This window comes from Cheilinus undulatus, linkage group 11 (genome assembly GCF_018320785.1).
Source record: "Cheilinus undulatus linkage group 11, ASM1832078v1, whole genome shotgun sequence".
Taxonomy (NCBI): domain Eukaryota; kingdom Metazoa; phylum Chordata; class Actinopteri; order Labriformes; family Labridae; genus Cheilinus; species Cheilinus undulatus.
The window spans coordinates 24,380,188-24,397,499 of record NC_054875.1 but is presented as its reverse complement, the minus strand read 5'-3'; the positions used below and the strand labels follow the sequence as shown (position 1 = coordinate 24,397,499).

At 43.1% G+C, this 17,312-nt stretch overlaps 1 protein-coding gene across 4 annotated transcripts in view; it reads right to left on the bottom strand.

The window, feature by feature from the left end:
* Positions 1 to 244: 244 nt before the first annotated feature.
* Positions 245 to 17,312, bottom strand: part of l1cama (L1 cell adhesion molecule, paralog a) — a 55,635-nt gene continuing 38,567 nt past the window's right edge. For 3 of the 4 annotated variants that reach the window (XM_041798359.1, XM_041798358.1, XM_041798361.1), the window contains 20 exons: positions 16,316 to 16,447; positions 16,079 to 16,225; positions 15,876 to 15,987; positions 15,362 to 15,522; positions 15,108 to 15,267; positions 13,753 to 13,877; positions 13,487 to 13,588; positions 12,927 to 13,124; positions 12,767 to 12,837; positions 12,451 to 12,676; positions 12,232 to 12,347; positions 11,599 to 11,812; positions 11,181 to 11,303; positions 10,736 to 10,912; positions 5,442 to 5,555; positions 5,190 to 5,339; positions 4,661 to 4,792; positions 3,614 to 3,686; positions 3,458 to 3,469; positions 245 to 2,848 (listed from right to left, as the gene is read on the bottom strand). In XM_041798359.1, the coding sequence (XP_041654293.1) occupies positions 2,587 to 2,848; positions 3,458 to 3,469; positions 3,614 to 3,686; positions 4,661 to 4,792; positions 5,190 to 5,339; positions 5,442 to 5,555; positions 10,736 to 10,912; positions 11,181 to 11,303; positions 11,599 to 11,812; positions 12,232 to 12,347; positions 12,451 to 12,676; positions 12,767 to 12,837; positions 12,927 to 13,124; positions 13,487 to 13,588; positions 13,753 to 13,877; positions 15,108 to 15,267; positions 15,362 to 15,522; positions 15,876 to 15,987; positions 16,079 to 16,225; positions 16,316 to 16,447 (2,807 nt within the window). In that variant the 3' untranslated portion in view covers positions 245 to 2,586. The remainder of the gene's footprint in view (positions 2,849 to 3,457; positions 3,470 to 3,613; positions 3,687 to 4,660; positions 4,793 to 5,189; positions 5,340 to 5,441; positions 5,556 to 10,735; positions 10,913 to 11,180; positions 11,304 to 11,598; positions 11,813 to 12,231; positions 12,348 to 12,450; positions 12,677 to 12,766; positions 12,838 to 12,926; positions 13,125 to 13,486; positions 13,589 to 13,752; positions 13,878 to 15,107; positions 15,268 to 15,361; positions 15,523 to 15,875; positions 15,988 to 16,078; positions 16,226 to 16,315; positions 16,448 to 17,312) is intronic. The other variant, XM_041798360.1, reaches the window with a different exon arrangement.

Genomic DNA, 17,312 nt, shown 5'->3' with positions numbered 1-17,312 from the left:
TCTTGAGTAATCAATACCTAAACACAGGCAGTTATCTGGAAAAGGAGCTGAAGAAAAGGCCGTTTATTGATATGGATTGTTCCAGGTTCTTTATTTTTCAGTCATATATCCAGGTACAGGTGTAGATTCATAATGCAGGTACAGTTAATCTTCCCCCAGTGCAGTTTTAATCCACCAATCACATGTGATACATTTAGATACTGTCAGTCCAATTGTGTTAATTGTGCACCCCACACACCACAAAAGACTCACATCTACATCCCTGCAGCGATTCACACTCCCTCCCCCTCCTGTTTTTCCAGCCCTCTCCCCTTCCCACTCAGCCGTTGTTTGTTGTTGTTTGAAAATGCTCCTGAAAATTCACTTTTGAGGGTTTTTTTGTCCTTTAACTCTATAAATGAGGGAAAACAACAGCAGAAAAGCAAAGGCCAGCTTTCCCCTCAGCACATGAGAAGCACATAGTGAGTGGCAGTCGAGTGAGTATCTGTGTTTACACTCATTCCACATCCAAAGCTAACATTTGCCCCTGACACTGACAAACACAGATGTTTAGCAGCAGATAGTCAAGTTAGAATATTGGCATTATTTGTGTCAATCAACGCTCCTATATGAAAATAGATTTTTAAAAGCTTTATTTATCCTGAGTGTGTCTGAATAACCAACGTATACACATCTCCTTCAGCGCCACCAGTCTTTGTAGACATCCTGTACTCTTTATGTCAGGGACTGTCGGGTGATGTTTGGCCAGTGTCAAGCTTTTATTTAAAGAGGGAGAGCTGAGGCAGTGGCGTTGCATAAAGATACTCCCTGCGGTATGCACAAACTGGCTGGCTGCATCCTTTCCTCTCATAACTGCATCAGACAAAAACTCCACAGATATTCACTGCGCTGCACTGCATCGCTACATGGGCATGAAAGTAATCTTAGCTTTTTGCTGAAATGTAACTATCACTAAATGGCACTAATGTGCTTTTTTTTTTTATTTAAATGTTTGCAAACATCTACATAACAAGGTGATTTTTATTCTTTTGCATGGAGGGATTTTTGCTCAAATAGACAAAACCTCACTCCATTGTTGGTCAAAAAGTTAAATATCATAGCAATAGTAAAAAAAAAAAAGAATAAACACACAGGAACATTAAGTTGAGGGGTTTCAAAGCTGCACATTTTTCACCTTTTTTTATCAAAGATTTGGGCTTCATCAAAACGATCTTTAAGGTTGTATTTACATTGTGTAAGGGGAAAAATGAATCATAACCACTCTTATGTCTCCGGTTTGTTGAAGCTCAGAGGTTTTGTTTAATCAGTAGCATGTGAATACAATATCTGTCCAGCTTTAAAAGAATACATTCTCTGTGTAGGATGTAGATACCAACGGCTTGCCTTTATTATACATCAACTGGCACTCATTAAAACCTGTCTGCAAAGTCAACTTGCATTGATGAAGGCCTGAAAAATAAAATTTCTCCGCTCTGTGATCTGTTAATATACATAAATACTGCTTCTCAGTTTGTGTAGTATGAGATGGACAGGTATGAAAAGGTTGTTAATTAGAGACACAAATGTTTTTTTTAATACAGTGTAGAAAGAGACAAAGACAGATACAGAAAGCTACACGTAGGTCTCGACACAAAAAATTACAATATCATTTCCAATAATGACATTACACTTCTGGTGGGAAGGCGAGAGAGTAATGACATCAATCTGGTGCTCTATGCAGACCCAGCAGGCACAGGAACTTAGAAGGAGCATGTACATATCTATAATACTGTATTATGGCTAAATAGATAGATGTAGATGCAGCTATATACACCAGATGCTACTCAGCATTTTCACAGCAAGTTCCCCGTATGCATCCAATGTTATTTATAGCAAGAAACTTGGCTTCACTTAGTTTCATCAAAACAACTTTGTGTATGAAAAAGGTCAATAAAGAGGAGTCAAATGTAGTAGAAAACAATATGAAAGGTGATAATATAAATAAAAGGTAACAAAAAATGTTTTGTATTCAAACATATTTGTAAAAAAATAAAAAAATGTCACTGGCACATATGTTTTGAGACACCAAATGGCATTAGACGTACAAAATCGTGCGAAATCATATAAGGCATGATAAATATCTAAGGTTCAAGACTTTATCAGCAGCGTGTGCTGTCTGAATCCTCACTCCAGCCTCTACCATCATCTTCATTTTTTCTTAATGCATCTCTATAGGACCACACCTAGCATCCCTGTGATATCTCTATCTCAACAACATTCTGTCTTTAACTTTCTAAAGAGTCCTCTCAAGATAAAAAACACAAGCAGTAAGCAAGGGGAATGAATGTTAGTTGTTAGGATATGTTGTAAACAACAGATAAGGGGGTCATCTTCAGGTCAGTCAGACTTGTATCACATCGTCCACTACTTTGGACTCTCCTTTGGTCACAATAGTCCAGTCCATCAGATGACAGACATCTGAAAAGTCAACATCTTGATTGTGTTTTAGTCGGAAACTACAGATCAGCAGGTCAGTAGGGAGCAGGAGCGTATGGGCACATATGTGTTGACATGTTTTGGTCTGCTGGTCCTCATCTGGAGGTGGGGTTAATCGAGGATGGTGACTGAGTTGGGCATGCCATTGGTGGATGGGGTGATGGTGGTGGGGTTGAGCGGGGAGTTGTCCGGCAGGGCATGGAGCACCTCTGGACCCTCACTGGGCCGGCTGTACTGGCTGACCAGAGACTCATCCATGTTGAGCTCCGTGGTGATGGCGCTGCTGCCGTTGAAGTCCAGGTTGTCCTGGCTGCACAGTTTGCTCTCCTCGCACAGGGACGGCTGGCTCGCTGTGCGCTTCTCCTCAAGGTCACTGGGATGCATGAGAGCATAGAAGGCGTCAAGAGCAGGACATATAATTGGATGGCAAGTAAACAATGCATTGCTATCTGATTGAATTTTTGTCTGTGAGCTGAACAAACATTTCACTTTAAGTCTTACCTAAAACAACATTAGACCTGAGCTTTTGTTTGGAACGGATTTTTAGTTTCTCACACTCTTAGTTTCTTAAGGCCAAGTTCTAAATTTCTTTACAGAAGTCTGCACAAATTCCCTAAAACTTCAAAGAAATTTCAAAGAAAGTTCAGGTACAAATTAAGATATTTAAACGAATCAGTTTGCTGCTTTTCTTGGTCTCCTTTCTAGTGAGTCAGATTTTTATATTTCTGGGTAGAAAAAAAATGATAGTTCAGAAACTCAGCTTAGGTTTTAGGGTACTTTGATTGGCCCTGTTTTCGTTTTCTTAATGTTTTAATGATCACAAGAAAATAATGAGCATAAATACAGCTAACAAAATAATATTTGGCAGCAGTCCTAAATAGTGTACTAGATCACGATGCCTCTAAATGTTACAGGAAAGTCAAGCATTGGCATGGGATTATAAAGAAATGGGTTTGGGACAGCATTTCACATCACAGCATACCTTTCCAGGGATCTGCATGGCAGGGGCAGGCATTAGGAGAAGAGGGACAGTGAAAGGAACACAAAGGGTTAGGAAAAAAGAAGTGCTGTGGGAGTCAGGCTGTGTTAGGAGCGTAATGTAAAACTTAAAGAGATGATGTGCATTCAGATGACAAACCTGTACTCTCCGAAAGTCTCATCCTTCATCGGCCGTGCTTCTGAGTCCATCGGACCCTCTTCTTTATCTTTCACTGTGAAGGAGATTATTGGATTACATTATCAGTGTGATCTCAGCCATGTTTCTCTCTGAACCACTGAGTCAGACGTCAATAATTACATTCTGTCAAGCAGGAAGATAACACCAAGACAGTAAAGGAAGATTAAATATCTATATGTATCTGGCTGAAAGATTTGGATCTGTAAACTGCTTTTTTGTCTGGTGTTTGATGTAATCATTCACTTTTAGCATTCTAATTGGATTACACAACAGTTTCCACTAATTTTTGATCTCATAAAAGCTTGTTTTCATTTCTCTCAAAGTCCTTGATTTCAACACAGACCATGGCGTCTACTTAAAAAGGGGCCAGCTGCTCGTGTCTCCCTTGTGTGAAGGGAGATAAAAGGCTTGGTGTTTTTTTTTTTGACCAGTCAGTAGCCTGCAGGTTGCAGTTACTCTTGTGGTTTCTGATTATTATTTCACAGTCTTTTTCAGGGTTGAGCTTCTTCCTTGCTATCATAGGGAGGAAGTTTAAGCTTTGGGGTAGGTTTTACAATATTTGTGTTATGAAAGCTGCAGGGGAGGAGGATAGCCAGGTGGAAACTGGCACATTATTTGCAGTCACCACATGAATCACAAAGAGAGCTGTTTGGAAGAAAGATTAAAACCTGGTGCAATCTTACTTTACTTATTTCCCAAAAGAGTAATCTTGTTTACTTTGCTACATTCATGAAACTGCTACGCTCTTTTCTGATGCAGTGTTATTTTAATTATCTTAACAGCTTTATGGCTCCAGACTGCAATGTTACCAGCAAAGGAGGGTGACACAGCAGTTTTCTCGCGTTGTATTGTACACACCAACAGGAGAAGGTAGAGGTATATCTATATGATACACTCTTTAAAATAGCTTTTTAAGGTCTCAGCCTTATTTTCTTTCCCTTTTATCATACAGTGTGTTAAAATTCAGCTTTGCTACAGTCTGAGTCCTCAGAAAAAGGCAACACTTACCTGAGTATTTCCCTCCTTTACTCCTCTTTATGAAGCAGAGGATGAGCAGTATTAGCAGGAGCAGCACGATGGCACTCACAAGGCCGATGAACCAACCCTGTGTGGCAAAGCTTGGCTGCATCTCTGTCACAGCTTCCAAGGAGAGGCAGAAAAAGCAGAAGTTAAGTTTTTCGCATCAAGAAAACAGGATGAAATACAAGAGGAGAGAGGAGGGGTTGAGACAGGTGAGATAAAAGAGGCAGCAGAATCTGGAGCAAAAGAGACAGAGCAGTATGCATTCTGACAAGGTTGACAGTTCACTCGGCTACCAAAGGAAACAGAAAAATTGCACCAAACAAACACAAGTAATAGATTATTTCATATGGCTAACCAAGCTTCCTTTTCATATACAATTCTGAAAGCACTTCACAGGCTGTTGAGAGAACTGCACGCCACTCTCAATGGGTTCAGCTTTATATTTAGATGTGGGAAGCCCAGAGGAGAGAACTGTGAAGATGAAAGGAAAGAGGATGAATGGAGCTCATAGTACCTGTTCCTGTTGTGTCAATCGTAGTCTCCCAGAAGGAGGTGTTGCTGTAGATGAAGCTTAGACGGTAATGAGAGCCAGGAGTGAGGCCCTGGAGCTGGTAGAAAGACTGTGAGGAGTTCACCTTCTCTGACGTCTTCCATCCAGACCCGTCTGTCGAGGCATGACATGGATCTTGGTTACCCTCTATCATTTAGGGAGATGGAAAGTTTCCATCTATACAGTTTTTCTTGTGCACTTAAAATTAATTTATACCATTTTTCCTGAGATATCGGATCTGGAAGCTGACATTCCTATGTCTCTTCTTGGCCACCCAGCTAAGGTTCACTGAGGTTTCCCCCACAGACAGGCTGATGTTGGCAGGCGGCTCTGTAAGGCATTCAGAGAAATGATTTAAACTCTTGATTTTACACAGCTGGACCTCTTTGAGACTGAAGATAAACCATTGTGTAAAGATGTCAAAATGTTTGACAATCAACCCTTAGATACTCCTACGTCCATTTCGTGTGTCTTTTGTCCTTTTTTCTGCTCATTTTCTGTTTTTTTATTGTCATTATTTTGACTGTCTCTCTCATAAAAGTTGAAATTTTAATTTCAGAACCTGTAAAGGTTCAATAATAAGCTTTTTTTCTTACTTTCGTATACACTCAGTAAATATGACCAAAAATGTCCCATTTAAACACATTAAAACAACAATTTTTGATCATAGAGATGATACATACAGTGCTTAACAAATTTATTAGACCACCTGTCATATTTGTCTCAGAGACCATCCAGCATCATGAAGTGCTTTGATGCTGACTCTTTCATTTTCAGTGAGCTCTCCACGGTTTACCATTTTGAACAGGAAAGAGGGATTTCAAACTGAATTCACCCAAATTTGAGATGGCTGACTGGGCTTCTCTGAGAAGTCAGAAATTACTCAAACATAACATTCAACCACTAAAACTCATTTTTCTGTTCAGGAATGCAAGTAAATAACTATAATTTGGCATAGTAATCAAGAAATATTAATGTGCTTTACTATTTTTTCAGTTTTTTTTTGTAAATAAATAAATTTGAAAAGTCTTGGATAACAATAATTATTATATTTTAGCATTAAAAATACCATTTGGGTTAAAGAGCTTCTACATTAACCATTACAGAAAAAATTATAATTTTGGTAATTATCAGAGCTGTTAATTTAGGGCAGCTGTGGCATAAAGCTTACTTTGGTTAGGGTGGTCTAATAAATTTGTTAAGCACTGTATACATAAAAATATAAAATATAAGAACTTTAATTTGAAGTAATGACATTGAAATAATCCCATGCTTCTAAAATAACAATGCATATATATCATAGCTGTTGCTCATCATTGACATATCAAAGGCTGTGATAACCCCTTTCAGGGAAATAAAATTTGCTCATAGTTTATGATATTTATCTTATTTTTTGTATATTTTCATTAATCAAAATTTGATATTTCTCATCAGGTCTCATGTGGATGAAAAAATCAAAATAAAAAAGTTGGAAAGAAATATTTGCATAGTATTTATATTTTCATTATGGTCTTGTGTCCATTTTTGGACACAAGGAGTCTGTTTTTAACCATTTTTTAAAATCTTATTGTGAAAAATATATAACAAATAAATGTGAAGGTTTCTGTTCAACATTGTCAAATATAAAGGCTGTGATTACCTCTTTCAAGGAAATCCAATTTGCATGTAGTTTAAAAAATATTGCATTTGGGGGATTTATTTTAATTAAAAGAAAAGGGATTTTCTGCTCTTAACCTGGCATTTCAACAGTTAAATTTCTGAAAATTCATCAGAATTTGTATTTTTCTCATCAGGTCCCGTGATAAAAAATGTATGCAAAAAGTGGGATATTTATAGATTTATGATATTTTCATAGTATTTGTTTTATAATTTCCCCTCCTGGAGCTGCCACCTTAACGTGGTGGAGGGGTTTGCATGTCCCAAGGATCCTGGGAGCTATGTTGTCAGGGGCTTCATGCCCCTGGTAGGGTCTCCCAAGGCAAACAGGTCCTGGGTGAGGGACCAGACGAAGCGCAGCTCAAAGACCTTATATGGCAGAACAGCAGGAAGGACTTAGATCTCCCTTGCCCGGACGTGGGTCACCGGGGCCCCCTCCTGGAGCCAGGCCTGGGAGTGGGGCTCGATGGCGAGCGCCTGGTGGCTGGGCCTGCACCCATGGGGCCCAGCCGGGCACAGCCCGAAGAGGCAACATGGGTCCCCCCTCATCACCCATAGGAGGGGCCATAGAGGTCGGGTGCGGTGTGAGCTGGGTGGTGGCCGAAGGCGGGGACCTTGGCAGTCCGATCCTCGGCTGCAGAGGCTGGCTCTGGGGACATGGAATGTCACCTCTCTGGTGGGGAAGGAGCCTGAGCTTGTGTGTGTGATTGAGCGGTACAGGCTAGATATAGTTGGTCTCACCTCGATGCACAGCTTGGGCTCTGAGCAGGTGTAGGCATACTGATTGCCGCCGGGCTGGCAGCCTGTACATTGGGGTTTATCCCGGTGGACGAGAGGGTAGCCTCTCTCCGCCTCTGGGTGGGGGGACGGGTCCTGACTGTTGTTTGTGCATATGCACCGAACAGCAGCTCAGAGTACCCACCCTTTTCGGAGTCGCTGGAGGGGGTCTGGAGAGTGCTCCTTCCGGGGACTCCATCGTCCTGCTGGGAGACCTCAATGCTCAACGCAACGACAGTGACTGGGAGGAACGGCCCCCCTGATCCGAGCCCGAGTGGTGTTCTGTTGCTGGACTTCTGTGCTCGTCATGGGATGTCTATAACGAACACCATGTTCAGGCATAAGGGTGTCCATATGTGCACTTAGCACCAGGACACCCTAGGTCGCAGTTCGATGATCGACTATGTAGTCGTATCATCGGACTTGCGGCCACATGTCCTGGACACTTGGGTAAAGAGAGGGGCAGAGCTGTCAACTGATCACCACCTGGTTGTGAGTTGGCTCTGCTGGTGGGGGAGGAAGCCGGTCAGGCCTGGTAGGCCCAAATGTATGGTGAGGGTCTGCTGGGAACATCTGGCAGAGTCCCCTGTCAGAAGGCGCTTCAACTCTCACCTCCGACAGAGCTTCAACCACGTTCCGGGGGAGGCGGGGGACATTGAGTCCGAGTGGGCCGTGTTCCGTGCCTCTATTGTCAAGGCAGCTGATAGGAGCTGCGGCCATAAGGTAGTCGGTGCCTATCGTGGCGGCAACCCCCGAACCCGCTGGTGGACACCAACGGTGAGGGACACCGTCAAGCTGAAGAAGGAGTCTTATCGGGCCTTTTTGGCCTGTGGGACTCCAGAGGCAGCTGACAGGTACCGGCAGGCCAAGCGGTTTGTGGTTTCAGAGGTTGCCAAGGCAAAAACTCGGACGTGGGTGGAGTTCGGAGAGGCCATGGAGAACGACTTCCGTACGGCTTCAAGAAGATTCTGGACCACCATCCGGCGTCTCAGGAGGGGGAAGCTGTGCGTGGTCAACACCTTGTACGGTGGAGATGGCGCGCTGCTGACCTCGACTCAGGACGTTGTGGGTCGGTGGAAGGAATACTTCAAAGACCTCCTCAATCCCATCGACACAACTTCTGATGAGGAAGCAGAGTCTGGGGATGTGGATGTGGGCTCTTCTATCTCTGGGGCTGAGGTCGTCGAGGTGGTCAAAAAGCTTCTCGGTGGCAGGGCCCCAGGGGTGGATGAGATCCGCCCTGAGTTCCTCAAGGCTCTGGATGTTGTAGGGCTGTCATGGCTGACACTCCTTTGCAACATCGCGTGGACATCAGGGACAGTGCCCCTGGACTGGCAGAATGGGGTGGTGGTTCCCCTCTTTAAGAAGGGGGACCGGAGGGTATGTTCCAATTATAGAGGGATCACACTCCTCAGCCTCCCGGTAAGGTCTATTCGGGGGTCCTGGAGAGGATGGTCCGTCGGATAGTCGATCCTCAGGAGGAGCAATGTGGTTTTCGTCCTGGCTGTGGAACAGTGGACCAACTCTACACCCTCGGTAGGGTCCTAGAGGGTGCATGGGAGTTTGCCCAACCAGTCTACATGTGTTTTGTGGATCTGGAGAAGGCATTCCACCGTGTCCCATGGGGAATCCTGTGGAGGGTGCTCTGGGAGTATGGGGTGCCGGACCCCCTGATAAGGGCAGTTCGGTCCCTGTACGACCGGTGCCATAGCTTGGTCCGCATTGCCGGAAGTAAGTCGGACTCGTTCCCGGTGCGTGTTGGACTCTGCCAGGGCTGCCCTTTGTCACTGGTTCTGTTCATAACTTTTATGGACAGAATTTCTAGGTGCAGCCAGGGTGTTGAGGTCATCTGGTTTGGTGGCCTCAGGATTAGGTCTCTGCTTTTTGTGGATGATGTGGTCCTGTTGGCTTCATCAGACTGGGACCTTCAGTTCTCTCTGGATTGGTTTGCAACCGAGTGTAAAGCAGCTGGGATGAGAATCAGCACCTCCAAATCTGAGACCATGGTCCTCAGTCAGAAAAGGGTGGAATGCCCTCTCCAGGTTGGGAATGAGATCCTGCCCCAAGTGGAGGAGTTCAAGTATCTCGGGGTCTTGTTCACGAGTGAGGGAAGAATGGAGCGGGAGATCGACAGGCGGATCGGTGCAGCGTCAGCAGTGATGCAGTCTCTGCATCGGTCTGTCATGGTGAAGAAAGAGCTGAGTCGAAAGGCGAAGCTCTCGATTTACCGGTCACGAGCAGCAGGTAGTGACCGAAAGAACGAGATCGCGGATACAGGCAGCTGAAATGAGTTTCCTCCGCAGGGTGTCTGGGCTCTCCCTTAGAGTTAGGGTGAGAAGCTCGGTCATCCAGGAGAGACTCGGAGTAGAGCCGCTGCTCCTCCGCGTTGAGAGGAGCCAGATGAGGTGGCTCGGGCATCTAGTCCAGATGCCTCCTGGACGCCTCCCTGGTGAGGTGTTCCGGGCGAGTCCCACTGGGAGGAGGCCCCGGGGAAGACCCAGGACACGCTGGAGAGACTATGTCGCTCGGCTGGCCTGGGAAAGCCTCAGGATCCCCTGGGAAGAGCTGGATGAAGTGGCCGGGGAGAGGGAAGTCTGGGCTTCCCTGCTTAGGCTCCTGCCCCCACGACCCGATCTCGGAGAAGCGGAAGAAGATGGATGGATGGATGTTTTATAATTTAATTTATTTATTCAAGGATGTCATCCATTTTTGGGCACCAGGGGTCTGAGTGTAATTCTTTTTTATAAGGGTATTCGAGGGTTAAATACTTTTCAAAAACATGTTTCAAAACCATACGATCTCCACAAATTTGAAGGTTAGCATCAAAAAGAACCAAAGCTTTATAAAAAAAACTACATCCATTTCATTCTCCTTAACACTGTCTAAAATACACAATTACATTAACTAATATTTATATGGAATTTGCCTGTAATTTTTTTAGAAATGAATAAAAGAAACTCATAATGTTAAATGCCTTTCTGGCTTTGAAACAGCTATCAATGTTGTTTGATTTTTACTCTAATTGAAAGTTTAATGTTCTGGTATTTCAACAACCCCAGTGTGAAACTGCTTCATACCTCCATCCAGAGTGGTGGCCCCTTCCTTTGTAATGGACTCCCCTTCCCCTGCGTTAGTGCGCCCCCTCAGGTAGAAGCGGTAGTGGCTGTGGCGGTCCAGACTCCTCAGGGTGAGATGGGAGACTGTGGGGTTATCTATCTTCTCTTCCTGCATAGGACTGTCATCGCTCTCCACAACTGACCACAGCACAAGGAAAATGTTCAGTCACTGCTTAATCTTGAACGCTTAGTTATGGGTGACATGTTGTTGTGGGTGACATGTGACTGACCGATGAGCTTCATTAAGAGGCTACACTTCTAACCTTTTTCATATATATTGATTAAGCTGGAAATGAACTGAGTGGCTTCCACATTAAATGAGCAGCATAGAAATTTTCATTTATTGAAGATTTCAAGTGTGTGATGTGAATGTTTTTTATGGGATGAAGGTGTTAACAATGCTCACTCTGCTGGTACTGCAGAAGATATCCAATAAGGACTCCGTTCCGCTGGCTTGGAGGGGTCCAGTGGAGAGTCATCTCTGTTTCTGAAGGGCTGTCTAGGATGAGGGATGTTGGAGGACCAGGAACTGGCAACAACACAAAAATGCACCATAAAATGTATCACTTAGGCAGTATTAGGCCATCCTGATCAACTGTCATGTATTTTCCCCAACAGATTCCCATCAGTATTTGTCCCTGCCACACCTTAATCTCTTTTTACCCTTCCCCGCCCTTCTCAGTGTCCCTCATCTGTTTACATGTCACACTCTCCCATCTTCATCTTTGCCTCTCTCTGTCCATAAATAAATCATGTGCCACACTTTGTCCACTCCCTCCCCAAATCGTCTCCTCCTTCTTCCCATCCCAAATATGAATTCTCACCTCCTTCGGGAGTCGTGAATTTCAGCATCTCAGAGGGGGGGCCCTCTCCTTTGCTGTTGAAAACAGTGACAACCAGAGTGTAATTGGAGTATGGCCTGAGATCACCAATCACCTTCTTTTGCTCTTTGGCCCCGGTTTCCAAAACTAATGTGCTATCTGGCTCATGGGCCCTCCGGCCTTGGTGGTGGCCTGAGCCGATTCTGTTCAAGTAGATCTGGAGAAAAAGATCAAGATCAAAGAACTGGATCAGGACTGGATTAGTGTCTGAGACATTTCTGAATGATTCCATGCTTTTTTAAACTGACTTTTAAATCAAGACTATATTGTGTGACACAAGCACAGCCAAAGAGACATTTTCTTTTCTCTAAAAGCATTTTGAAAGTAAGACTTGGGTGTTGAACACATTAAAGACCCCAAAGAGAAAGAGCTTGACAGGAGTATGATACATTTCGAAGCTTGGATCATCAACAATAAAAGACACTTCTCCTCACAACCTTGAAACTAAAGAGAACTCTGAAGCCCTGCCAAGCTCAGATCTGGCTGCCTCTCTTGTAAACTCAAACTATGTTTTATTCATGAGGACACGCACTGAGTATGTCAGGCCAAACAACAGAGGAGATACAGGATCGGTACCTTGTATCCCAGCAGGTGCCCTCTGACTGTCTCTCTGTTTATGGGTACCCAGGCCACTCTGATGGCTGTGCTGTTCAGTAGCACAACACCATCACTAATTGGAGCCATCAGAGGAACTGAGAGACAATTTCAGAAAGAAGAGAAAGAAAATGGACTGTAAGTATGATCAGAGAGATTGCTGAAATAATAAGCAACTGCTGACATTTTTATTTTTTTTACCATCTTCTCCTGAGTAGCCAATGACAGGATCAGGTTCAGGTCCCTCCCCTTTCTCATTGACGGCCTGCACTTTGATCTCAAAAGCTGAAAAGTTGCCAACATCAGTGACCATGAATGGTGAAGAAGTTGTGTAGTTGATGTGCCAGGTTGGCCCGCTGCCCACCACTCGTCTCCACAGCACACGGTATCTGAAGTCAGGGCCATTAAATTTACGCCTGTCCATTTCCTGCAGGGAAATAGCAGAAATAGCAGCAAATAAGGCAGAAACTATTTTTTTAAATATCTGTTTGACCTCACTTCAGATTGATTTACGTACCTCCCAGGAGATAACCAGAGTGTCAACGTCTGTAGACTCACTCCTGACATCTTCAGGGTTATTGTCTGGGGCTGTTTTTGACAGAAAGAAGGGATGCAGTCTTATTAAGGGGGTCACTCTGAGAATAAACACTTAATGTGCTACAAACACTAGTTCAAACCTTCAGGGGGTGTGTTGTGGATTTCAGATGGTCTGCTCGGGTTGCTCTTGCCCACATCATTGATAGCAATGACCCGGAAACGGTAGGATGCATAGGGCCACAGAGAGAGACTGGCATGCTCCTTGTCTCCGCTTACTCTCTTGAGCTCTTCCCAGCCCTTGTCCTTTAAAGCTTGGTCCTCAAACTCGATTACATATTCTACAGAGAGAGAGAGAGAGAGAGAGAACAATAATGAAGTAATAGAGACAAACAGCTGTGATAAAGTCAAACGCAGACACTAGTCTAATACTGGAGATCAAATAATAATCATTCTGTCTAAGTAATAAAAACAGGGCTGTCTTCATTGTGCCTGAGGGAGATAAAGGATTCAGGCTTGTTGCTGTGGGGATTGAAGTTAGACATGATGATTTGTGTCTGTGTCAGAACACATCTTTACTTAGTGACACAAGTGGATCACAGCAGGGGAAGATATCCTTTTTAGTAAAACAAAGAAAAACAGAGGAAAAAAAGACAGCTGTGTGCAGAATGTTTGAGAGAGTCTCTGTGTGTTTGTACTCAACCTAGTACAGCGCTGTTGTGGTCGTCTCCAGGTGTCCAGCTGAGGGTGACAGCTCGATGTTTAATATTAGAGATCTGGAGGAGGATGGGAGGGTCTGGACGGTCTAAAAGGAAAAACATGAGACTGTTACTACAACTAAATTCCTAATGCATATAACAAGTTGAACAAATGGTTTTAGCTACATGGAAAAAATACTGAAAACATATATTTTTGCCAGTGCTAGTCTCAGACTAGTAAGCTATATGTGGTAACACAGTGTCATCTTACCACATACAGTGAGGGTGCTGCTGGCCTCGGCCATGTCCAGTTTAGTGATGACCTGACAGGTGTATACGGCCTCATCATCTGGTTCCACATTTGCTATTATCAGGTCTGGTCCTTCAAATGTGTACCTGTGTAAAAATGTTATTTCAAAGCCATCTTACATCCTTTTCCTTTACCTCAACATCTAATTATTATTTTATTTGCATAGAAATAGGGATGTGTTTTTGTTTATATAAGTGGGACAAAGCAGATAAACAACACCGCATGATAAAACAGTATGAAAGATGTATTGTTTAAAGCTATGATATGCAGATTTTTTACACTGAAATGTCTATGTTAATTAAGAGTTGACTACTCCTATGTTATCTGTAGCTTTTATTTGAATTATTACATCACCTAAAATATTTCAGTTTTCTAAACCAGAGATAATCATTTTTATGATTGTAACAGTATATGACTTGTTATGGTGGCTGTCATGACAGAGCAACTGTGACAGATGTATCTAAATACCGTCGTGGACATGTGCCCGTTTCAAACAAGCCCACCTACAGCACTTTTTGTACATATTATAATGTTCAAGTGTAATTGTTGTTTTATCAATTCAAATTAATGCCACTTTTTCAAACTCTTCATTTGTTGTTTTGTTTTGTTTTTTTTATTCCACAATTCCACAATTTACTGTGGACTTGCTAGTAAGTTATTATTGTGAGATTTTGATACGCTACATCCCTAACATTTACACCAAGTAGTAAACCAATGTTTTGGTTCCATGGATGAATTGCTCATAATTAGGGAGAAAGCTGTAAAAGCCCTTCTTGGTTTGTACTATAAGTAATCCAAGAATACGTTGCGAGGAGCAGTGGGTGGATGGAGCTGAGCAGCACTGTTCTCTAGTCCAGTGGTTCTCAACTGGTGGGTTGGGACCCAAAAGTGGGTCACAAAGATTTGCTTGGAAAAAAATGTGGCATAAAATCTATAAAACTCTTTTAAACATGCTTTTTGGTCCTGTATCTTTCTTTTTTTCACGTTTTACCTTGTCTGAAGTACAAAGTGCACTACTTTTCATTTACTATTTCAGATTGGTCAAAATGCCCTGAAACTGGGGTTGCAATTTTCATTGAGAAGTTGATAGTGGATCCTGAGGCTAGAACAGCCAAGAACAATTGCTGTAGACGATGTATTTTGGCAATTGTTTTGACTGAGAGGCCCTGACGGTAGAATTTACATACCGTGTATTAAAGGATGTTTTTCTAAGGCTCATCGGTATACACTGCTTCTAGTTTGCCTTTACTACGTTCACAATAAACAGCCAGAAAATGTATCTAGACAGTTATGTTATATACATAGTTTAGTCTTACTTTTCATCACTGTGGGACTGAAACAGCTTTTGTTCATTTTTTCTCCACTGAATTAGCGGTGGGTCCAGTTTTGGGTCAACGTGGGCCACACAAGTGAAGATCGCCGTGTTTCCAGGTTGCAATTTCAGAGCCTGTGGAGGTGTGACGATTACTGTCCTGTCTGAGGAAGAAAGAGGGGGACACAGAATAATAATTAGAGGTTGTTTGAGGTGAGAAAGAAAACAATCTGCTAGTGCATTTGGCATTTCACTTACTAAGCACTTCCAGAACAGCACTGATGGACAGACTGGTGTTGTACACAGAGCAGGTGTAGATGCCTTCATCGTCATGAGTGACATTAGAGATTTCCAGCCCTCCATTGGTGAGCAGGTTAACTCTGGGATCTGCCAAAAGGGAGGCAGTGCTGCTGCCTTCCCTGAACAAGACACACACGAACCCAAAGGGGGACATCAAAAACTTGGAAAGCAGAGTAAAAAAAACTTTTTTTCTGGCTGCTGCAGGTGCTGATGAATTCACCAGTTCAACAGCCTATTTCACCAGGCAGAACAAAGCATAATTGGAACTCGTCCACACTGCTAAAATTCCCCCTCACAGCCCAGATGTAGCAGCATTTGGCTGTTAATTTATGTGCTATGAAGAGCTACCTACGCAATTATATCACCTCTGTGAAATCTGTTGATGTGAAAATCCACCAGAAGTCCTACTTAAATTCACAATACAAAGCAACAGAACACAATAAAAAAGGAGCAAGGTGGTTTTGTGGCTCACCAAATGACTTTAGGTTTAGGGGACCCAAAGGTATCGCACTCCAATGAGGCCTTCTGGCCCTCTGTAAACGTGTATGCACTCCCATCCTCAGTAAGGATCTGAGGAGGCAGCTCTGAAACAGCACACACAAAGAAAAATGAGGCACACAGAAGTAGCGCACTAACAGCTATATACCTGACATATGTGATGAAATAAACACTCACCAATCACATAGATGTCAGTGTTGGTAAGGATCGTCCCATGTTTGTTGGAGGCCCGGCACTGGTAGACGGCGGTGTCTCCAAAGTTGACGTCTTTGAGGATTAGAGACCCACCTGTTGTCAGAGTACGTCTGGAGTCCTTATCAGTCGCTGTTAAAAGAGTGTACTGTGAGCAAACACACAGTGTTTGTTGTTAAATTTTGAGGTGTTATTTCCTTGTGGATCAACACACTGACTGACCTGAGAGAGGGTTGCCATTGATGGTCCAGTGAATGTCAGGAGAGGGGATGCCGTCTGCCTGGCAGTCTAGTCTGACTGTCTCACCTGGTGCATATAGCTGACTGACTGGCTCCTTTGTCCAGTAGGGAGCCGCTTTAAGGGACAGAAAAAGCAGCTGAATATCACATTTTAAAGTTACACAGAAAAAAAATTACAATATGACTCAGCAGGACTGATGGGCTGAAATTGCCAGGTCACCTCCTGCAAGTTGCAAATTGTAAATGAAAGACTTTGATGGCCAAACAATTTCTCAATCAATATCACATGTCAAGGTCTGTTCAGTATTTACAGGACAAACTATGCAGCCTGTGACAGTCGATGTACTCTCTTTTTCAAAGAAAAAAACTAAACTGACATCAACTCAGGGTCAAATCTTGGTTTGAGAGAACGTCCTTTTTTTCCCCCAGAAGCCTGTGACAACGGAATAGTTTATTTATTAAATGCTACGTCAGTTGGGACCTATACAGTGCCGTGGTGCCACGAATGCTTTACCCTTTTATTAATTTTATAAATCAATCCTGTTCAATATAACTTTGCTTTTTGGACAAAAAAAAAATAAATACAAAAAACCCTCTTTAATGTCAACATGAAAACTGAATTCTACAATGTCACTTGTTGTATATTTTTATTTAAAAATACTTTAGGTGAAATAATTGACTGCACTAATTTTCATCCCCTTTAAACTGTTAGACCTGATTTAACAGAGGCCCAGCCTATTGTAGCTAGTAATCTCACAATTAATGAAATGGGGACCAACTGAGTGCAGTAAATGTGTCCCAAGTGATTGTAGTTTAAAGACATGTGTCTGGAAGGTTCAGTGGCTGGTTAATCAGTATTCCTGGCTGCCATTACACCATGAAAACAAAGGAACATCATCATAAATGGAAGGAATAAATCATATGTGTAAATCTGCCCAGATCAGGCCGCCTTCACAAACTGAGTGGCCATACAAGCTTCA